Source organism: Castor canadensis, chromosome 2 (genome assembly GCF_047511655.1).
Source record: "Castor canadensis chromosome 2, mCasCan1.hap1v2, whole genome shotgun sequence".
Lineage (NCBI taxonomy): Eukaryota > Metazoa > Chordata > Mammalia > Rodentia > Castoridae > Castor > Castor canadensis.
Genome location: NC_133387.1, coordinates 138,219,249 through 138,243,147, shown reverse-complemented (window position 1 = coordinate 138,243,147; position 23,899 = coordinate 138,219,249). Strand labels below are relative to the sequence as shown.

General features: G+C 39.5%; 1 protein-coding gene across 5 annotated transcripts; it reads right to left on the bottom strand.

Moving 5' to 3' along the window:
• Positions 1-346: 346 nt before the first annotated feature.
• Positions 347-11,098, bottom strand: Dut (deoxyuridine triphosphatase). 5 transcript variants are annotated; one of them, XM_020160567.2, is made up of 7 exons: positions 10,833-11,095; positions 10,218-10,356; positions 8,163-8,254; positions 6,536-6,580; positions 1,526-1,600; positions 1,360-1,430; positions 347-787 (listed from the first exon to the last, which is right to left on the bottom strand). In XM_020160567.2, exons 1-7 carry the CDS (start codon positions 11,056-11,058, stop codon positions 731-733), a joined length of 705 nt encoding a protein of 234 aa, XP_020016156.1. In that variant the 5' UTR covers positions 11,059-11,095; the 3' UTR covers positions 347-730. The 5 variants fall into 5 exon arrangements, with proteins under 5 accessions (XP_020016156.1, XP_020016158.1, XP_020016157.1 ...); XM_020160569.2 differs by having other exon boundaries at positions 10,828-10,970; XM_020160568.2 differs by having other exon boundaries at positions 10,730-10,872.
• Positions 11,099-23,899: the final 12,801 nt, after the last annotated feature.

The window sequence follows — 23,899 nt, the reverse complement described above, 5'->3', positions numbered from 1 at the left end:
CACAGAACCCGCCCTCTGTCTCCAATGCAAAGCTGCTTGTACTTATGTATGCACTCTGTGTACTTGGGATAGGGAGAATGAGTGGTCCAAGTAGGTATACACTAGTACATTCACTTCATTCCCATTAAATTTAATATTTTCTTTGATACAGCCTATTATTGCTACTTCAGCAAAGGAAACTCGGGTAAGTTCAATTAGTACAATTTACTGATGGGCTGAAATTCAGAGGAACAAACCACCTGGGAACTCCCAATCCTTTTCCCACCTTCACAAAGAAGCTTACTAAGAAAAAAAATAAGACCAATGAAGAGAAAGACAAAAATAACTTTAACCGCTTCTTTTGATATTTCTTTTAGTTCAGCTTATTTAATGCATCTCACTGAAAGAATTCAAGTTTATTGGTTAAAAGCACTGGCAATTTAGAAAGCAATTAAAATAGAAGTTGCTGAAGAGGTATCGTTTATTGAATTTAAAAAATCTGTTAATTGTACAGCTGATTTAAAAATGTTTGCGTCAGATCACCACAAAGCAGATTTACAAGCAACCAGCAACTGCAGAAAACAGAAAATAAGTTTCTGCGTGATCCTTTTAACTACAAGAAAATGAAGTATTTTTACAAATGTTAATACTATTAAGTTTACAATGGTGCTAAACACCAACAATTTAACCAATACCTCTCAACTTTTACGAAAAAAAGTATGTTTCTCATTTTCTATTCTTGACCCAAATTTTAATTCTTTCCAGTGGAACCAAAACCTCCTGAACCCCTTTCAGTATCATCCAACACCTGAAAGATAGAAAGGTAGTAAGCCAGTTAATTTTAGAGCCTCTTTTACTTCTTTTCCACAGTTCCTAATATAAGGCTTTTATTCCTTACTATATCATCTTTTTAAAAAGGGAGATTACAGGTCTGGCACGGTGGCACACAGCCTCCCAGCACTTAGGGAGGCTGAGGCAGCAGAACGCAGTTACAGGGCAGTCTGGGCTACATAGTAAGTTCAAAGCTGACAGGGTGTGACTTTGTCTCAAAAGAAGATTAAAAAACAAAACAAAACAAAGGGAGAAGACAAAAAAGAAAAAAATTAAATTTTAAAAAGGCTCCATACATTGGATGATTTCAAAATAGCTAAGGAAATACTAAAAAATTCACAGTACATTTAAATTACTATCCAAAAATGCTAAATGATATATACATGAAAAAGTTTAAAGATTCTATAACCAAGATCTTAATTTTGCTTAAAACAGGACTAGCCATATACACTATCTGCCTACAAATAGCATATTACATCCTCAAAGATATTTTCTCTCTTCACTTATAATGCTATCATTTATTCACTACTCAGCTTTTATAATACTTACTTGAACTTCTTCTATTTCTGGATAAAAAATCCGTTCACAAATGAGCTGAGCAATTCGATCACCCTTTTTTACTACCAAGAAGAAAAAATCCAGTAAGAATTAGAAGAGTATTACTGACACAAATAGCAAAAAACTCACTATATTTAGTGAATGTGTCCTAACATACCTTCAAATTTCTCTTTGCCAAAATTGAACAGTATAACACCAACATTTCCTCTATAATCTTCATCTATGACACCAGCTGAAGGAAAAGAAAAATAGTATCTTGACTGATGCTATCAGAACACAAGATTATATCAAAATTATTCTTATATAGCTCTATTTTTTAAATCATTACATTTAAATAGGTGAATCTTGCTCTGGTACTTTGAAAAGTCTAGAAACAAATGACAATTCTGAAATACAAGTAAGAATTTAGAAAATGGGTCATTATTTTGCATTCTGTCTCCCTTATCAAATGGTGACCACTTCCTACTTTAAACTGGGGGTAGTGGTTAATCATCTCCCACCTGTCTACCAACTGCATACTTGCCAAAAAGAACAGAAGAAACTTACGATTTGGGCTTCCAAGACTTCCTAGGAACAGCTTCCCACTACTTTCACTGAAATATGACTGAGTCATAAAGTTGTCAAAAAGCTTGAAGATATGCAGTGGAATACGTCAACACTGCTGCTATTAAGTAGCAGTCTTGCACGTATCAGAACATTCCACTTTAATGATAAAAATGGAGCTGAACTTTTCAGTTCATATTCTTCCTTTCCTTTTAAATTTGAACCATCACCCTTTCTAAAACCATGATCTTGCAGATGTTAGCTCATAAGCTTAATGAGTACACTTATTCATAAGCAAGAGTACACTTTTAAGTGTGTAATTACTATCTGTTTGAGTCTACGAACACAAGGGCAACAGATCTTTGCAGGATACTTGACTCATCCCTGACAGGACCCAGAAAGCTACAACCAAGTCTGGTCAACCAGACATGGTAGCATTTGACTTTGGGCCAAGAATTTAACATGTTTTCATAAACATAAGCACCAATTATACAGGCATGCCAGGCCCTCTCATTTTCGTTTTTTATACGATGACCCTAATTCACACCATACAATTCAAGCAGTTAAAGTACACAATCCATTAGTTTATAGGTATTCAGTCATGCAAGCATCACCACAATCAATTTAGAGTATCTTTATTATGCTAAAAATAAATTGTCTACATATTAACAGTCTTTCTCCTGGCAACCCCCCTCCACTATCAATTAATTCTTTCTGCTAGGTTTGTTAAGGGTCAGGTCAGGATTCCTATGACCCTAATGGAAGATAGCTCCATTTTACATCTGACTCCTTGTTAATGCTCTAGCCCCTAAAACAAAAAACAAACCAAAACAACTGCTATGAAGGCAGGGGGAAAGTCAGGAACTGGGGGTTAGGAGTGTGGCTCAAGTAGTAGAGTGCCTGTCTAGCAATCAGAAGGCCCTGAGTTCAAACCCCAGAACTACCACCACCACCAAAACAACAAAGCAGAAGCAGTCAGGAATTTAGCTCAATGAGTGCTAAGGCTGTAAAGCTGGTTGGCCATAGTCCTAATTATTTGAAGGTTCAACAGTAACAACAACAGAAAAGTTTTTAGAACAAAGGTAGTTCTGACTATATATATATTCTTTCAGGGGCTGGCAGAGTGGTCATGTGGTAGAGTGCCTGCCCAGCAAGTGCAAGGTCCTGAGTTCAAACCCCAGTAACGCCAAACAAAAATATTTATCTATATACACACTTTTTCAATTTTCTTATATAGGAAAAAGTGTGTGCATGTTAGAGAGGGGGGAGGCTGTGGAGCAAATTCTTAGTTCTGCCATGGGGGATTACTAAAGTTCAAATAAAACTCTGCTTTATGAATGAATTGCTGAAGACAGGTGAAACTGAACTAAGTGCTTCTTAAAAGGATCTTTATAAAACACTTTTACAAGTTTGTTTTAACAGTGAGAAAGGTAGGTATGAAAATGGGTAGATGATGAGCCTGCCATGCCAAGGAACTAAGACAAGCTGCAAAGCGGTAAGGCAGCTTACTTCCCGTCTGCACTGAAGGAAGCAGTCTATCTTGTCCAGCAGCACAGCAATAAAACTTAGACCAATTCAAAGAACAATCTACCCTTGTTTCTTTCCCCACTGCCAGCTGTCCATTTAGTCCTTAATACTTATGGAAAGAATTGATATAAAAAGATGGGGCCAACTATTTCCATATTATCTATATGGAGCAAGTTTTGACTGCTCAATAATTTAGCTTCGATTTATTGAAGCACCTCAGTAGACAGCATGTTGTTCTATGCTGGAAAACGACCATAGAAGGCTGGGGAATTTCCATGTTGGGAGACTGAGGTACAAGCTATCTCAAATGAATGAGAAAGATGATGTAGACTGACATCCAAACTTTGATTTCTACTTTATTAGAAAAATTTTTTAGTTACCCAAACAATGTCAACACAAAATAAAAGCTACTCTTTCCTTACCTTCCCTGAGGTAAGACAGTACTACAATAATAAAGCTTACATATTACTTTTTTTTTTTTCACTAAAAATATCATAGATGTCCTTTTAGATTAAAAAGCAATCCTGGACATATATCCTTGTATATTAGCGCTTTTATTCTCAAATAGGTTCCAAAAAGCACTTTCCCAGATCAAAAGGCATATGTATTTTCCATTTTAAAGGCTAGATAACTTTGCAAAAAAAACCTGTAGCCTCCCACGCTTCCACCAGTATATGAGAAAGCCCATTTCCAAAACTTATGCAGCACCAAATGGCAGTAATCTTTTAATTCCTGGTCAATATGACGAGTAAAAATAGCATCTCATTGCTTTGCCTCACATTTTCCTGAGGACTAGGATGGACTTTTTCCTTCCATATGTGTATCAGATACTTGTATGTCTTTTTCTTTATTTTATCTACACTTTTTTCTGATGCATCCTTTTTCGTGAGTTGCAAATATTTGTTTTTTTTTTTTAATTAACTTTGTTATTTTCTACCATACAAAAACACTCCCTTTTAAAAAAGCTGGATACTGGTGCTCATGCCTGTAACCCTAGCTATTTGGGAGGCTGAGATCAAGAAGATCAAAGCTCCAGATCAGTCTGAGACCCTATCTCCAAAATAACCAGAGCAAAATGGACTTAGAGGTGTGGCTCCAGCAGAGAGGACCGACTTTGCAAGCATGAAGCCCTAAGGTTGAAATCCCAGCCCGACCCCCAAAAACAACAACAAAAAACACCAAAACAAAACAAAAACCCTACCTCCTGTTTTGTAAAAGTCTCTGTAGTCTATCTGTTACATAGTTCTGTGTCAGGAGTACTCAAATAGCTGGATGTTTCTTGGTCCTTCAGGACCAAGTGATTGAGACTTTATGCTCAGAACATGAAAATGAGAAAAGCCTTTAAAGAAGGCAGCTGTGCTTACCACTACACCACCAGTGCCAATTGTGAAAAGCCTTTAACTAACTAAAACATGAAGTTGATTGAGATCCATGAAAATGTATGGCAGAAAAAAAAGGTTTTTTCAATTAAAATTTTTTTAAAGTATGAATACCCATTGTGTACCAAATTCTACAGTTCCAAGTTCATTTGCTACTCAATTGCCATTTGACTTTCAAGAAAAAACCCCAGTCATATTCTTTCTCTGCATAAGGGATATAAGCATCAAGGACAGTTCTCTTCATGAGAAAGCAGAAAGTGTCTTGAAGTTATCACTGGAAAAATCATGCATTGGAACTGGCAGAGTGATTAACTGACTGCAGGCAAAAAAGTTTTACTGTGTCAAGACTTTGGCATGTCATTTGTTGGAAACCTTCTTTAGTGAAAAACTATCCACACCTACCAGATGTGAATTCTGAACGGAATCCTGCATATTCAATTTTCCCTTTGACCCTTATTTACAGCCTGGGATTTCTAACACTATCTCTCTTCAGAAATAAAAACTGCTGCCAACTATGATAAACTTGTGCCTAAGAGACATTTTTAAGATACTCTGCATCCAAGAACACACCACAATGTAATTTTATGAATAGCACTATACCAACCATCAGGAAAACTAACTTTCCAATTACATGCATTTTCTTCCAGGGGGTTGTCCTGAATAGAGTAAAAATTAATAACAAAGTTAGGGAAAAGAAGTTTCCACATTAAAAAAGTTAGGTCCCTGAGAGGGATAGCTTAGGGTTTAATATGTGCCAAGTGCTGTGCCTGATGCTTTACAGACCTTATGAGTTAATCCTCCTACCCCTCAGAAGCGAGCACACTAATTTCTATTGTACAGATGAGGAAACTGAGGCTCAGAGCCTGTGCTCCTTCCACTTCCCTCTGAAATTTCATTCAAAATACATACAACCTTTTATGTCCTTAAGTTAAACTTAAATAAATGATCACAAATGACCATTCTTGACCTGGTAAAAGTATTTTTTGAAAATCAGGATAACTAACTAAGCCCAAGAATGGGCTGTCAATATCAATCCTTGCTTGAGTTTTAAATTCAACTTGGTAAAGAACTACTTTTGGGCATCTCTTTTGCCTCACAGCACCACCTAGTGACACTGAGGAGAAGCTAGGCCTTGTAAAATGTTAGACTAAATGGGAAAGCTGGACAGCCAGTCTGCTGACTCAGGACAGCACTGGATGGTGAGGAGGATGGGGAAGTCTCTTAATTGCAATGGAGGTTAAAAGGGAGTTGGGGTCACATGGATAGCCTCCTGTTTTAAACAGAGATCAACTTGGGCCCATCTCATCTGAGCCAGTTTTTTCATCTGTTAAAAAAGTTTCCTAGATGGGCTCTACAGAAATAGTCACAGGAGAATCTAGCATCCCACTTATCTGAGAGTCAAGAAGAGTCATTTTAGATTAAATACAGATTATCACTACCCAGGCAAAAATCTTTTCTATGACACAGTGTCTAGTCTATTAGTAAAACATAACATGAATTTTACATAATGGTCATTAAAAATTAGATATTATTAAATAGTGTTTAAAACTATATCATAATCATCAATTCAGATTCAGAAATTTCTAAAGAGGCAAGACCCAATAAAAATTCATTTCCTTTTCTTGTCAATAAAATTTGTCATTTGAATACATACTACCTTTTAAGCAAAGTCAAAGTAAATATAAACAGTTGCAGAATTAAAAAACTAAATATATTACCTCCTACATCTATGAAGTGTTTTGCAGCCAAGCCAGAACGTGGAGCTAAAAAACAAAAAAGGAGACATTGGCCATTTTAAGTGGGAAGGGGCAATAATGCATACATTACAGCTGGTGTAATGTAAGCATGACACACTCCAATATATTCATCTTAATTTTGGCAATGCATTCTGAATTAAAGGGTATACTTATCATACTGTATTATCAAGGTTGGAAAGACTAGAAAACTAGGCACTTTGTCAACATGTCTTCTTGCCTTGACCTTTATTTTGCTCCGTACCTTGACCTTCCCCCCCAAAAAAACTAAAACCAGAGTCAATGAGTCTAAAGAGACCAGGAAAGAGCCCATGTTGTTCTTCTAAGGGTTTAAGTACTAGCAGTTCTCCCACGCAGAGCTAACAAGGGCTCACAGTTCCATTTGCCTTTTTATGTTAACTCTAAAGTTACAAAAAAGTATTTATGATTGTGACAAGTTTTAAATTCACTTTCTGGTGACAAGTGACATGCCACAGAAAAATCAAAGCCATTGACTTGTAGTCCACTTTGTTCTAGCTTCTTTCCAATGAGGTACTTTTCCCTTGAGAACACTGAAGAATGAATGTCCCTTACCCTACTCCCACAGGAGGATACAAAACAAGGTTAATTTGATGATATACTCTGGGAGATTTACATCTTTTTTTTTTTTTTTCTTTTGGTGGTACTGAGGTTTGAACTCAAAGTCTTGCACTTGCTAGGCAGGTAATATACCACTTGAGCCACATCCCAGCCCTCTAGGAGTTTAACTCTCTTAATATAAAATACCATATACAGTCATCCTCAGTCCCTGTCTGCTTTTCTCCTTTCCCTTCCCTTCCCTCTCCTTCCCTCCATACTGGGGTTTGAATAGGGCCTCACACAAGCTCAAGTGGCACTGTACCATTTGAGGTACTCCCCAGCCCTTTATGGCTTTAGCTGTTTTTCAGATAGGATCTTGCCTATCTTACATAGGCCAGCCTCAAATGGACATCCTCCAATCTATGCCTGTGCTGTAGCTGGGATTATAGATATGTACTGCTACACCTGGCCCTCTATTTTTCTTATACAGCAAGTTTTAGCCACTCTCATCACTGTTTTCACAAAGAATCTGATCTCACATGCAATCCAACTCTTGAATGGAGAGTTGGCAGTACCACTAGAAGAAGCTCTACTTACAAATCACCTAGATTTTCAGTTTTTCTGTGAGGAGTTGTGGCCCAACCTTGGGTCAATGTGAGCCTTCTAAAAAAATTCAAATAAGGAGTCAAAAATAAAAAGGGAAGAGCTGAGCATAGTAGTACAGATTTGTAACCCCAGCTACGGGGCAGTTAGTAGGATCACTGTCCAAGGCCAGCTAGGCAAAAGAGGGAAACTCTATCTGAAAAATCAATGGGAGCAAAAAGGGCCGAGGGCAGGGCTCAAGTGTTAAGAAGAAAAAAAGAAAGGAAGCAAAAGCAGGCATGTAAATGGAAGAGCTACACTTGCCCTCACTTTTTTGTTATCTAGGTCACAGCCCAAGCAATATCCCTTCACTTAGCCCAAATGTCACTAAGGCAATAAACCTTATCACAAAGAAAGGGCTTGACAGTTACCTGTTTCTTAAATCACTTACCTACTCTTCCATAGCACCCAGAAGGAAGAGCTATCTGAATGTCTGTTTTTACAAGTGCTTTCTCCATAGATGGTACTGTGTAATCATAGGCACTAAGACATTGGAAGAAAATAATTGGTATTTATTTATAAAGTTACTCTACATTTTTTCCTTGTGATAATGCATGTAGAATTTTCCTAAATATATTTCACAAATTAGCTCATACCTTAGGTTCTATAACCAATCTTACTACAGTGAATTTTCAATTCACCTAAAGAAGTTATGGAAAAAAAAGCAGTAAAATGAAAATGAAAAGCATGAAAATGACAGCATTAGATAAAAATAATTCTCTGAATTTTATGGTAGAGGGAAGAGATGTCAACATTAAGTGTCTTTGTCTCTGAGAACTGTAGGGAAACTGAAGTACTTATTAGCATGAGGAAGCACAAAGGCACACTTTAAAAGGTGAACACTTCACTAACAGCCTGAAAGACAAAAATGAAGAAAGAACCAAGAAAGAGGGCAAATGACAGCTAACACTGATTAGGCCACTGCTCGGTGCCAGGCATAGTTGTAAGCCATGTTACTCTTACAGTTCTCTATGTGATCAGGAAAACCTGCAGAAGAAAAAGAGAAATGGAGGACAAAATAAGAGCAGGAGGTAGAGCTGTATTGCATTTTTTCTGCTTGCCTGGTAGTTCACCAGGCTTACCAAGCTATGACCATGAATCTCCCTGGCTGAGAGAGGGCTAATCACTTTGAACAGCCCTGGAGATGGACACTGCTGAGAAGTGATTCCCCAAGGTCCACCTAGCAAACGCAACTGCTATTACTCCAGCCTCCTCCCGGATGAGATTTTTACAATGAGAAATGAAGTTACTCTGGAGATCTTAATTAAGCCTGGTAAAGCAGTACTGTATTTCCCCTTCTTTCACTACAACTTGCTCTCTTTAAACAGTTAAGCCCTATTTTATTAAACACATTATTTTCATGTCAATTTCAGTATACAAAAAGTCACCTCTGTTTGCTGGGAAAATGCCTAAAAGTATGTTAGGTCAAAATCTCTCCTAAGACTCACAAGAGCCAGACACAATATTTTGGAAGGGTCTAGGCACACTATATCATTCTTCTTTTATCCACTAAGAGACTGTGCAATCCCTTTTAGCTACAATAATCTATACCTCACTTTTCTCGGTTACTATCTTCATGCACTTCTTTCTCCCTTCCCCTGTAATTATTATTATTAATTGAATTATGTGGGATGCCTTAAAACACCAATGCTCAGGATTTGGTCATATAAACACAAAATCTCCCTCCCAGGATCAGTTTTCACTTATCTTAAAGTTTCTAAGGACTGGGCATAGTAATCAAGCGAAAAAGAGCACTGAATTCAGAGTAAAAAAAATTCAATTACATTCAAGCCCTCGGGCAAATCAATTTCTTTGCAAACTCCCTTACGTGTAATAAATAACGCTCATCTATTTCAAGACTGTGAGGATTAAATAAAGTAGCATATGGGAACGTTTTTGACAGTTAAAAAGCGTTTTACAAATTAAAGGGGAGTTATATTACTGGCATTCCTGTGTTTCATATTCGTACACTTTCTGAAATTCCCAGTCTTTGGGCAGGGCAGATGTAGAGAGAACTAACCCTTTAAGTCAGAAGCAGACACGAGTCCTTTATAGAGGTTCCATGTTGTATTCGCACCTAGACTTGGCTTTCTTTTTTTCCTACTGAGCCTGCTATCACCCTTTGCCTTGACCACCTTTGCCTCCCATTTGGAAAGGGTAGAATGAATACGTGTTGCAAAAACAATGCCTTGTGCACTACCAGGCATTTGCTATTCTGCACGCGTGCCCAAGTTCCTAACGGAATTATGCAAAAAACGAGAGCTAAAATTTTCCACCTTACGTAGATGCAAAAAGGACGTCCTTCTGCAGTCTTTTCAGGCTGGGCTGCATGCAGATGGCCTGAACTTAAGCTAAGAACAACTGTGGGCCTTCTTTGCAGGGGAGGAGCGCTGGTGGAGCGCAGGGCCGCCATTCTTAGGCGCCGGGTTCCGAGGCCCCCACTCACCTGTACAGGTCGTAGCCTGCGGCGCGCGAGGACCCTCGGGTGGGGGCCGTGGCGTGCTCCGAAAGACGCACAAAGCGGAGCCGCATGCCGCCCTCCTCCGCAGGCCGGGTCCGCTTGCTGGGGGAGACGACCGATAGCTCTTCAGAGCAAGGCATGGTGGAGCAAAGACAGAGCAAAAAACGCGGGGAACCGGGTAAGTTTGGACGGAAGCTCACCAAACTCCGAATCTCCCGCCAGCCCCACCCGCCCCCTACGGGACGAGCCCACTACTCAGAGAGGGGAGGTGGGATTCAAATTTGGGGCTGAACTCCTCGTCAGAAAGCAGGCCTGGGATCGCAAGTTATTGGCCCCTTTTAAACATTCCAAGCCCAAAGCTCCGGTTTAATGTAAAGGACAATCTTTACTGGTCTCGTCCACAAATTATGGAAAGCGACGCCCCCCCCCCCCGTCAGGGACACGAATGAACTCGCTCCCGCGCGCAGGACCACGCCTTCCTACAGTCCATCTCCCACCTTCCAGCCGCCCGAGGTGCAGTTTCCCCGGCCTTTAGGGTTCCGCCCCAGCCTCCCCCGCGTCTTAGCCTTCGCGCCCCCGGGGCCCGGATCCCAACTTCACTGGCTCCTCGGCACCCTAGGCTCAGACGGCCTGCGATGTACAGTGACCCGGGCGACCCAAGCCGAGTGGCGCCGGGGTCCGGGCTTCGCCCGGAAATGCCTGCTGTGTCCTTCAGCACTGAGCGGAGCAGGGACGAAAGGAAACGATAATGGAGCACGAGGCGCGGGCGGAGGGAACTCATTGCCCCGAGTTTTGGTGCAGCGCTTGTCGGCAGTTCCGGACGCATCCGGGGCTGCTGACCCCGGAAGCAGTCGTCCCCGGACGACTAACGACGGAGCACCGAGGAGACTCGGGACCCGCCAGGGCAAACCTGGTACTGGGCGACCCGAATTGTCGTCGTGCCTTCCGCTGTGTCTGCTTCCATTTTTTTCCGAGAGCATCCGCCGGGGCCATGCCCTTAGTCCTCGACCCAGTTACCTAATGCGGCACTGCCCGCCGCCATGCTTCCTCCGCTGCGCTCGGGTCCCCGAGGCCCCCAAGCGACGGAACCGCATCTCGGTGTCGCGCCTCAGCCCGAGCTCGAGTGCCCTGCAGCGCCCAGAGTGCAAGGTCACATCCAAGCACGTGGGAGCAGAGGGTCCCACAGGACTGCGGCGACGACCACCCAGCCCAAACCCTGGCACTCGGCGATGCTGGAGCCCCGTGGGGATGGGTAAATAATTTTCTAGATAACGACGTAGGTTTTTCTAAAATGCACGGATTTCCAATTATCTCCGGATCCGCCATAAAAACGTGGAAAGCAAACTTCATACACGTTCATTTTCAAACTAAATAAAAGGCTAATAGGGCAAGTCTTAGAGAAACGGCACCTAAAACTGTTAGGATGACATTGAAGTTTTTTCTTCTTTGCTGTGCCTTCTTTCCTTCCAGGCCCACTTTAATTGGCTTCTTAAATGTTGGGATTTCCTCCCCCCGGGTATCACACGAATTACCATTTTTAAAAATTCTGTTAACACCACTTATTAGTACAATCTGTACTTTTTTGTATTTGTTTTCTTGCTCAGTGTGTGTGTGCTGTAGTAGATTTCAGGCTCCCTGAGACCAAGGACCTTCATTAGTGTCTAGCTTAGTGCCTGGCTCACAATGATTGCTTGATAAATACTTGTTATGTGAATGAATAATGGTGAGCTCACTGTCTAGTTCATCAAACCCCTGTATATTATTATTTCTCAAAGTCTTGATTTTTTTTTCTGTCCATTTCTTTAATTTTTAAGCAAAGACTTTTTCCATGTAATGCTTTTTCAAGGTCTACAATAGAAACAGTTGCCCTGCCCTACCCCTCCACAACCCCCACCCCAAGTGTCAGACTTTAGGGCCAACACACCCCAAGTTTTTTGGCTCTTCCTCCTGGAATTTACTTCCCCGTTTCTAGATGATGTATTGCTACTTTTTTAAGTAGCACAGAATTTAGCTTCTGAGTTAACAGTAGTTGAGGATTTAAGTCACTAACACCACCCCACAAAGCCATTCTCCTAATAGTTTTGTAGGATGTTTGAGTGAGTTGCTATGTACTTTATGTGATTATGTAAATATCATTTACTATTGAGTACTTCCTTTTTATTTTTTTAACACCTGTCTCTTCAAGTGAATTGCCTCATTTTTCCATTTGTTTTTCTTGGTGCTTCATTTAATTTACTTATTGCTTGTTTTAGTCCAAATACTATAGTGGACCCAGTACTTCAAACATGCATCACATCAAAGTGGAACACCAAAACACATCAAATTGCCTTATCAGTTTCCTTTTTCCTGTAGAAACTCCTTCCTCCATTTTCTTGCTCCAGCCTATGCCAGTGACTGTAGTGCTGTTGAACAGCTGTCACCTGGAACTTCCCTGTGCTCCTCTCTTGTTTTGCCGCCTTGTTTTTAGGGATGGAGCATCTTCTATAGTTTACTTCCTCACTTTGCTGAGGCTTTCTCTACTGGTTTTCTAAGAAAGTTCACATGAGAGTAAATGCTTTAGTTCTTGATTTTCCTAAAATGTGATGATTATAATGCTCCCTTTTCCTAGTCCCATAACAAAATGTCACTTTATTCAAGACCTTTAGAACCAGGAGTGATTTCTTCCCCATCTTATCTCCAGTAACACTTACTGTATCATTTATTAGTCATTTAGTCATAAACTCCCATTGCGTAATCTTCACTTGTGTGTGTATTTTATCTTTCAGATTAGAGAGCCATAAACTTTTATGACTCCTTTAAAGCACCTGGATACAGACAGTGTTTATTGCCACTTTTCATCTGAGGTTATAATAGATTTGAAAGAGAAAAGGCCATTGTCCACCTGAAAAAAGAGTAACAGGTTAGGATTCTGAGCCAGAATAAGCATGTAATAGGACATCCTCGTAACAGTGGAGATAAAACTCGATGTAAGCATACACTTTAAATTCAAAGTCCTTTATCTGAACATAGCTCTCAGTTACGCTTATGAATCACATAAATCTAGTGCCAATTTGAACCTTTTGAGAATGCAAGCAGGTACTTTGCAAACAAAATTGTCTTTCCTTCCTTTGCCATTATAGGGATTTCTCTCTTCTAAGAAAGATGTAAGCTGAGTGCGGTGGCTTGTACCTATAATCCCAGCCATTTGGGAGGCAGACATAGGAGGATTAAGGTTTGAGGCCAGCCCAGGTAAAATAAAGAAGCTAATGCGACCTCATGTAAAAGAGCAAGCCAGGCATGGTGGTTCATGCTTATAATCCCAGCTGCTTGGGAGGCATAGGTAGGAGGACTGAGTCTAAGGCCAGCGTGCACAAAAAGTATGACACACTATCTGAAGAATACCTAAAGCAAAAAGGGTTGGAGTTGTGGCTCAAGCAGTAGAGCAAGGCCTGAGTTCAAGCACCAGTTCAAGCACTGTATTTTGAATTACAAAATACAGTATACATGGTGGGTATTTCATGCCAGTATATCCAAAGTGCTTTAAAAACATTAACTCTTGTAATCACAACTACCTGGATGAGTAAGTGCTATATTATCCCCATTTTATAGGCAGGGAAACTAAAGCACAGAGAGGTTGAATAGCTTGCCCAAGATCACCAGCTCACAAGTAGAAAAAGGTGAAGCCATGATTGAACTTCAGGTAGCCTAGGGTCAGAGTCCCTGCATAGGTTTCTATGTGCCCTACTGAGACTGGCAACTCAACATTGAGCCTGCTACTGCTTGTGTTCTCTAGGTCTGGGAGAGATATTTGAAGTGAACTAATTAACCTGGCATTCTTAGTTTCACAGTTGATCATGACCTCCTGGAAACTTTACTTCTGACATTTTCTGATTTTCTTCCCACCTCACTACAGGCCCCTTCTCAGTCTCATTTCTGATCCTTCTGAACTTCTTACCGCTCAAGACAAAAAGCTTTAAAGTCTTATGTACTTCCTCCTCTCGGGTCTACCCATATCAGAAAATATTCTCCTCCTAGACACCAGCTAATGCTTTACCCATTTGATTTTTACTCATTGCATAGGTTGCTGCACAGTTATATATTTTTACTGACCTGTTAGTTGTATGCTTCCTCTACTAGCATGAAAGCTCTACAGTAAATTTAAATACGTGTTAATTTGGGTTCCTTTCAGATGTCATTTTCATCTTTTTTGCCCTTTCTTGTCTTCTTTAAAACTCCCTAAATGTTTTTTTTTTTTAAATCTCACTTTCTTGAATTACATGTTTTACTCTGGTTCTATGATTTTAAATAAATTAAAATTTATCAGAGTTTAAAATCTACAATTAATCAAAACTATTCTTCCCTGATAACATTAGAACCTCAGAGTGCTTTAACTCTGTTCATCTTTCTTTGCTTTATGTTCAGTGGCTGTCGAGCATTTTAAGTGCATCTTTTTAGTCTTAATGAGTAAGTAATGCTCATTGTTACTGTTTCTGTAGCCATCTTCAACAGTGTTTGCCCACACTTTCATCAAGTTTTTTGCTGTTCTTTCCGTATCTCAGACCATCTTGGATCACTGTTCTTTGCACCCATGCCTCCTATGAAGGGAAAGTTTCTCCTGGTAGATGTACTTTCTCAAGTTTTTTGAGGGTTTAAATAAAACTTCTTTTTCTTTTTGGTGGTACTGGTGTTTGAACTCAGGGGCTTCATTTTTCTTAGGTGGGCACTCTACTATTGTGAGTCACTCTGCCAGCCCAAAATAGAACTCTTATTTTTTTTTTTTAATTATTCATATGTGCATACAATGCTTGGGTCATTTCTCCCCCATGCCCCTGTCCCCTCCCCCTCTCCCTCTCCCCCCTCCCTCTCTCCCCACCCCCTCGATACCCGGCAGAAACTATTTTGCCCTTATCTCTAATTTTGTTGAAGAGAGAGTATAAGCAATAATAGGAAGGAACAAGGGTTTTTGCTAGTTGAGATAAGGATAGCTATACAGGGAGTTGACTCACATTAATTTCCTGTGCATGGGTGTTACCTTCTAGGTTAATTCTTTTCGATCTAACCTTTTCTCTAGCTCCTGGTCCCCTTCTCCTGTTAGCCTCAGTTGCTTTTAAGGTATCTGCTTTAGTTTCTCTGCGTTGAGGGCAACAAATGCTAGCTAATTTTATAGGTGTCTTACCATCCTCATATCTCTCTTGTGGGCTCTTGCTTTTATCTTGTGATCAGAGTTCAATCCCCTTGTTGTGTTTGCCCTTGATCTAATGTCCGCATATGAGGGAGAACATAGGATTTTTGGTCTTTTGGGCCAGGCTGACCTCACTCAGAATGATGTTCTCCAATTCCATCCATTTACCAGCGAATGGTAACATTTCGTTCTTCTTCATGGCTGCATAAAATTCCACTGTGTATAGATACCACATTTTCTTGATCCATTCGTCAGTAGTGGGGCATTGTGGCTGTTTCCATAACTTGGCTATTGTGAATAGTGCTGCAATAAACATGGGTGTGTAGGTGCCTCTGGAGTAACCTGTGTCACAGTCTTTTGGGTATATCCCCAAGAGTAGTATTGCTGGATCGAATGGTAGATCAATGTTTAACTTATAAGTAGCCTCCAAATTTTTTTCCAGAGTGGTTGTACTAGTTTACATTCCTACCAGCAGTGTAAGAGAGTTCCTATTTTCCCACATCCTCACCGCCACCTGTTGTTGGTGGTGTTGCTAATGATGGCTATTCTAACAGGGGTGAGGTGGAATCTTAGTGTGGTTTTAATTTGCATTTCCTTTATTGCTAGAGATGGTGAGCATTTTTTCATGTGTTTTTTGGCCATTTGAATTTCTTCTTTTGAGAAAGTTCTGTTTAGTTCACTTGCCCATTTCTTTGTTGGCTCATTAGTTTTGGGAGAATTTAGTTTTTTAAGTTCCCTGTATATTCTGGTTATCAGTCCTTTGTCTGATGTATAATTGGCAAATATTTTCTCCCACTCTGTGGGTGTTCTCTTCAGTTTAGAGACCATTTCTTTTGATGAACAGAAGCTTTTTAGTTTTATGAGGTCCCATTTATCTATGCTATCTCTTAGTTGCTGTGCTGCTGGGGTTTCATTGAGAAAGTTCTTACCTATACCTACTAACTCCAGAGTATTTCCTACTCTTTCTTGTATCAACTTAAGAGTTTGGGGTCTGATATTAAGATCCTTGATCCATTTTGAGTTAATCTTGGTATAGGGTGATATACATGGATCTAGTTTCAGTTTTTTGCAGACTGCTAACCAGTTTTCCCAGCAGTTTTTGTTGAAGAGGCTGCTATTTCTCCATCGTATATTTTTAGCTCCTTTGTCAAAGATAAGTTGCTTATAGTTGTGTGGCTTCATATCTGGATCCTCTATTCTGTTCCACTGGTCTTCATGTCTGTTTTTGTGCCAGTACCATGCTGTTTTTATTATTATTGCTTTGTAATATAGTTTGAAGTCAGGTATTGTGATACCTCCTGCATTGTTCTTTTGACTGAGTATTGCCTTGGCTATTCGTGGCCTCTTGTGTTTCCATATAAATTTAACAGTAGATTTTTCAATCTCTTTGATGAATGTCATTGGAATTTTGATGGGAATTGCATTAGACATGTAGATTACTTTTGGGAGTATAGACATTTTTACTATGTTGATTCTACCAATCCATGAGCATGGGAGATCTCTCCACTTTCTATAGTCTTCCTCAATCTCTTTCTTCAGAAGTGTATAGTTTTCCTTGTAGAGGTCTTTCACATCTTTTGTTAGGTTTACACCTAGGTATTTGATTTTTTTTGAGGCTATTGTAAATGGAATTGTTTTCATACATTCTTTTTCCGTTTGCTCATTGTTAGTGTATAGAAATGCTAATGATTTTTCTATGTTGATTTTATATCCTGCTACCTTGCTATAGCTATTGATGATGTCTAGAAGCTTCTGAGTAGAGTTTTTTGGGTCTTTAAGGTATAGGATCATGTCGTCTGCAAATAGGGATATTTTGACAGTTTCTTTACCTATTTGTATTCCTTTTATTCCTTCTTCTTGCCTAATTGCTCTGGCTAGGAATTCCAGTACTATGTTGAATAGGAGTGGAGATAGTGGGCATCCTTGTCTGGTTCCTGATTTTAGAGGGAATGGTTTTAATTTTTCTCCGTTAAGTATAATGCTGGCTGTAGGTTTGTCATGTATAGCTTTTATAATGTTGAGGAACTTTCCTTCTATTCCTAGTTTTCTTAGAGCTTTTATCATGAAATGATGTTGGATCTTATCAAAGGCTTTTTCTGCATCTATTGAGATGATCAAGTGGTTTTTGTCTTTGCTTCTGTTAATGTGGTTTATTACGTTTATTGATTTTCGTATGTTGAACCACCCCTGCATCCCTGGGATGAAGCCTACCTGGTCGTGGTGAATAATCTTTTTGATGTGTTGCTGAATTCGATTTGCCATTATTTTGTTGAGGATTTTTGCATCAATGTTCATTAAGGAGATTGGCCTATAGTTCTCCTTTTTGGAGGTGTCTTTGTCTGGTTTTGGGATAAGTGTAATAGTGGCTTCATAAAATGTGTTTGGCAGTTTTCCTTCCCTTTCTATTTCATGGAACAGTTTAAGGAGGGTTGGTATCAGTTCTTCTTTAAAGGTCTGATAGAATTCAGCAGAGAATCCATCAGGTCCTGGACTTTTCTTTTTGGGGAGACTCTTGATTGCTGCTTCAATTTCATTTTGTGTTATAGGTCTATTCAGGTGATTAATTTCCTCTTGGTTCAGTTTTGGATGATCATATGTATCTAGAAATCTGTCCATTTCTTTTAGATTTTCAAATTTATTTGAATATAGGTTCTCAAAGTAGTCTCTGATGATTTCCTGGACTTCCATGGTGTTTGTTGTTATCTCCCCTTTTGCATTCCTGATTCTACTAATTTGGGTTTTTTCTCTCCTCATTTTAGTCAGGTTTGCCAGGGGTCTATCGATCTTGTTTATTTTTTCAAAGAACCAACTTTTTGTTTCATTAATTCTTTGTATGGTTTTTTTGGTTTCTATTTCGTTGATTTCAGCTCTTATTTTTATTATTTCTCTCCTTCTATTTGTTTTGGGATTTGCTTGTTCTTGTTTTTCTAGGAGTTTGAGATGTATCATTAGGTCATTGATTTGGGATCTTTCAATCTTTTTATTATATGCACTCATGGCTATAAACTTTCCTCTCAAGACTGCCTTAGCTGTGTCCCATAGGTTCTGGTAGGTTGTGTTTTCATTTTCATTGACTTCTAGGAACTTTTTAATTTCCTCTTTTATTGCATCGATGATCCATTCTTCATTAAGTAATGAGTTATTTAGTTTCCAGCTGTTTGCATGTTTTTTGTCTTTACTTTTGTTGTTGAGTTCTACTTTTACTGCATTGTGGTCAGATAGTATGCATGGTATTATTTCTATTTTCTTATATTTGCTGAGGCTTGCTTTGTGCCCTAGGATATGATCTATTTTGGAGAAGGTTCCATGGGCTGCTGAGAAGAATGTATATTGTGTAGAGGTTGGATGAAATGTTCTGTAGACATCTACTAGGTCCACTTGATCTATTGCATATTTTAGATCTTGGATTTCTTTATTGATTCTTTGTTTGGATGACCTATCTATTGATGATAATGGAGTGTTAAAGTCTCCCACAACCACTGTGTTGGCGTTTATATATGCTTTTAGGTCTTTCAGGGTATGTTTGATGAAATTGGGTGCGTTGACATTGGGTGCGTACAGATTGATGATTATTATTTCCTTTTGGTCTATTTCCCCTTTTATTAGTATGGAATGTCCTTCTTTATCTCGTTTGATCAATGTAGGTTTGAAGTCTACTTTGTCAGAGATAAGTATTGCTACTCCTGCTTGTTTTCGGGGGCCATTGGCTTGGTAAATCTTCTTCCAGCCTTTCATCCTAAGCATATGCTTATTTCTGTCGGTGAGATGAGTCTCCTGTAAGCAACAAATTGTTGGATCTTCTTTTTTAATCCATTTTGTCAAACGGTGTCTTTTGATGGGTGAATTAAGTCCATTAACATTAAGTGTTAGTACTGATAGGTATGTGGTGATTCCTGCCATTTAGTTATCTTAGTTGTTTGAAGGTTTGATTGTGTGTACCTAACTTGATGTTACTCTCTACTGTCTTGCTTTTTCTTATCCTGTGGTTTGGTGCTGCCTGCCTTTTCATGGTTAAGTTGGGTGTCACTTTCTGTGTGCAGGATCCCTTGCAGAATCTTTTGTAATGGTGGCTTTGTGGTCACATATTGTTTTAGTTTCTGCTTATCATGGAAGACTTTTATTGCTCCATCTATTTTGAATGATAGCTTTGCTGGGTAGAGTATCCTGGGGTTGAAGTTATTTTCATTCAGTGCCCGGAAGATCTCACCCCACGCTCTTCTTGCTTTTAATGTTTCTGTTGAGAAGTCTGCTGTGATTTTGATGGGTTTACCTTTGTATGTTACTTGTTTTTTCTCTCTTGCAGCCTTCAATATTCTTTCCTTAGTTTCTGAACTTGTTGTTTTAATGATGATATGTCGTGGAGTAGTTCTGTTTTGATCTGGTCTGTTTGGTGTCCTGGAGGCCTCTTGCATTTGTATGGGAATATCTTTCTCTAGATTTGGGAAATTTTCCGTTATTATTTTGTTGAATATATTACGCATTCCCTTCGCTTGCACCTCTTCTCCTTCTTCGATGCCCATGATTCTCAAGTTTGGTCTTTTGATGGAGTCAGTGAGTTCTTGCATTTTCTTTTCACAGGTCTTGAGTTGTTTAATTAGTAGTTCTTCAGTTTTTCCTTTAATTACCATTTCATCTTCAAGTTCTGAGATTCTGTCTTCTGTTTGTTCTATTCTGCTGGATTGGCCTTCCGTTTTGTTTTGCAGTTCTGTTTCGTTCTTTTTTCTGAGGTTTTCCATATCCTGGCTGTTTTCTTCTTTATTGTTGTCTATTTTTGTCCTGAGTTCATTTATCCATTTATTCATTGTGTTCTCTCTTTCACTTTGGTGTTTATACAGTGCTTCTATGGTTTCCTTTATTTCTTCTTTTGCTTTTTCAAATTCTCTATTTTTATTGTCTTGGAATTTCTTGAGTGTCTCCTGTACATTTTGGTTGACCCTATCCAGTATCATCTCTATAAAATTCTCATTGAGTACTTGTAGTATGTCTTCTTTTAAATTATTCTTGTAGGCTTCATTGGGTCCTTTGGCATAGTTTATCTTCATTTTGTTGGAGTCTGGCTCTGAGTTTCTGTTCTCTTCATTCCCCTCTGGTTCCTGTACTAATTTTTTGCTGTGGAGAAACTGGTTTCCTTGTTTTTTCTGTCTTCCTGTCATTGTCCTTGGTGTTGTTACTGTCCCTGTACTGTGCGTAATTAAGTATTTTCTAGCTTGTAATAATAACAATGGTAATATTGAGAATGGAAGAGTGAGCTGAGATGGAAAGCAAGAAGTTAAAGAAAAGGGGTAAACAAATATACAGACAAGAGGGAGAAAGCAGAACAAGGTATCACACAAGAGAGTTTCAAAGGTATAAACAGGGAGTGTTAGTGTACTAATCGACAGTAAGCTGAACAGACAATAGAGTGACAGAGAGAGGATTGAAAATCAAAGATAAAAAAAATAAAAAATAAGTATATGAAAGTAATATCTATTTATAAAATGAATTAAAATAAAATGGAAAATAGAAAATTAAAAAAAACAAAAAAAACCAAAAAACCAAAAAACTTCCAAGTTTATATGCAATGCAATTTCAGTCTTAATAATTTGGATGTCCGTCTCAATCTCCAGTCCTGGAGTTGGTGCCTCAGATGTTGTTCTGTAGTTGTCTCATCAAAGGGGATGCATATAGTAGAACAAAACTACACTCGCACACACACAGAAGAAAAAAAAAAAAAAGCCCCACCAAGTGTCCCCAGTTCAAATGCAATACAGTTTCAGTAAGTTTTTCGGCTTGCAGGTGTAATTCGGTTGTTCTCTCATCAAAGGTAGGGAGAAAAAGAAAAAAAAGCGTCTGGAGGCAGTTCTGAGAGTGGTATCTGCAACTGTGGCTTGCCTGCCTGCTGCTCTCAGCCTGTAGCTGGAGGCGTTATTTATGCAGATCTCTGGGGTGAGCTTAGCACTCACCTGGTCCCACAGGCTTTGTTTGCTCAGAGTTCTCCTGTGCGGGGGAGGGGGGCCTCTGCTACAGGCTTTTCCCTTTCCAAGCACTGGGAAAGGCGACACTGCCCTGTTGTCAGGCCTGCGTGTTTATTTACAGTTCACGTGGGAAGTGGGTCTTCCCTCCTCTCACAAGCGTCCCCGCTCCTGGTTGCTGGCGCGCCCCGCTCCCGCCAGAGCCTCTCCGGCCCGCCCGGCTCGTTTATTTACAGTCCCGGGAAGGATTCCCTTCCCCCAATCTTCAGCACTCAGGGCGCCCCACCCTCTTTCCAGCGTGTCTTAACTGTTCTTATTGCTTAGTACTCAGTTTCTCTTTTTTTCCTTGGGTGGAGGTCAGTCTGTCCAGGGGGCTATGCTGCTCTGGCCCAGGCTTGTCTGTGGGGCTACCGCGGTACCTCGAAGCTCACCTGGTCCGCGTCTTCCCAAGCCGTATGGGCGCCGGCCACTGGCGGCCTGGGGGCCTCCTCGGTTCTCCGTTTAACGTGAAGTGGAGATTCTCTGCGCTGGCTGGAGATGTGGAGGAGTCAAAGTTATGCCTTTTCTCGGTGATTATGCCTGCAAAGTGTGTCTCCAGCGTCTCTCCAAGATTTCACTATAGGAGGGTCGCTTTCTGCTTCCTACCTCTAGCCGCCATCTTGGAATTCTCTTCTACATAAATCCTTTATGAGGAAGGACTCCACCAGTGAGCAGCAGCAGCCTGCAACCAGCCGAGAATTTAGTTTTTTAAGTTCCCTATATATTCTGGTTATCAGTCCTTTGTCTGATGTGTAGCAGGCAAATATTTTCTCCCACTCTGTGGGTATTCTCTTCAGTTTAGAGACCATTTCTTTTGATGAACAGAAGCTTTTTAGTTTTATGAAGTCCCATTTATCTATCCTACCTCTTAGTTGCTGTGCTGCTGGGGTTCCATTGAGAAAGTTCTTACCTATACCTACTAACTCCAGAGTATTTCCTGCTCTTTCCTGTATCAACTTTAGAGTTTGGGGTCTGATATGAAGATCCTTGATCCATTTTGAGTTAATCTTGGTATAGGGTGATATACATGGATCTAGTTTCAGTTTTTTGCAGACTGCTAACCAGTTTTCCCAGCGGTTTTTGTTGAAGAGGCTGCTATTTCTCCATTGTATATTTTTAGCTCCTTTGTCAAAGACAAGTTGGTTATAGTTGTGTGGTTTCATATCTGGGTCCTCTATTCTGCTCCACTGGTCTTCATGTCTGTTTTTGTGCCAGTACCATGCTGTTTTTATTGTTATTGCTTTGTAATATAGTTTGAAGTCAGGCATCGTGATACCTCCTGCATTGTTCTTTTGACTGAGTATTGCCTTGGCTATTCGTGGCCTCTTGTGTTTCCATATAAATTTAACAGTAGATTTTTCAATCTCTTTAATGAATGTCATTGGAATTTTGATGGGAATTGCATTAGACATGTAGATTACTTTTGGGAGTATAGACATTTTTACTATGTTGATTCTACCAATCCATGAGCATGGGAGATCTCTCCACTTTCTATAGTCTTCCTCAATCTCTTTCTTCAGAAGTTTATAGTTTTCCTTGTATGGGTCATTCACATCTTTTGTTAGGTTTGCACCTAGGTATTTGATTTTTTTTGAAACTATTGTAAATGGAATTGTTTTCATATATTCTTTTTCAGTTGTTCATTATTAGTGTATTGAAATGCTAATGATTTTTCTATGTTGATTTTATATTCTGCTACCTTGCTGTAGCTATTGACGGTGTCTAAGAGCTTCTGAGTAGAGTTTTTTGGGTCTTTAAGGTATAGGATTATATTGTCTACAAATAGGGATATTTTGACAGTTTCTTTACCTATTTGTATTCCTTTTATTCCTTCTTCTTGCCTAATTGCTCTGGCTAGGAATTCCAGTACTATGTTGAATAGGAGTGGAGATAGTGGGCATCCTTGTCTGGTTCCTGATTTTAGAGGGAATGGTTTCAGTTTTTCTCCATTAAGTATAATGCTGGTTGTAGGTTTGTCATGTATAGCTTTTATAATGTTGTGGTACTTCCTTCTATTCCTAGTTTTCTTAGAGCTTTTATCATGAAATGGTGTTGGATCTTATCAAAGGCTTTTTCTGCATCTATTGAGATGATCAAGTGGTTTTTGTCTTTGCTTCTGTTAATGTGGTTTATTACGTTTATTGATTTTCGTATGTTGAACCACCCCTGCATTCCTGGGATGAAGCCTACTTGGTCGTGGTGAATAATCTTTTTGATGTATTGTTGAATTCAGTTTGCCTTTATTTTATTGAGGATTTTTGCATCAATGTTCATTAAGGAGATTGGCCTATAGTTCTCCTTTTTGGAGGTGTCTTTGTCTGGTTTTGGGATAAGTGTAATACTGGCTTCATAAAATGTATTAGGCAGTTTTTCCTTCCCTTTCTATTTCATGGAACAGTTTAAGGAGGGTTGGTATCAGTTCTTCTTTAAAGGTCTAATAGAATTCCACAGAGAATCCATTAGGTCCTGGACTTTTCTTTTTGGGGAGACTCTTGATTGCTGCTTCAATTTCATTT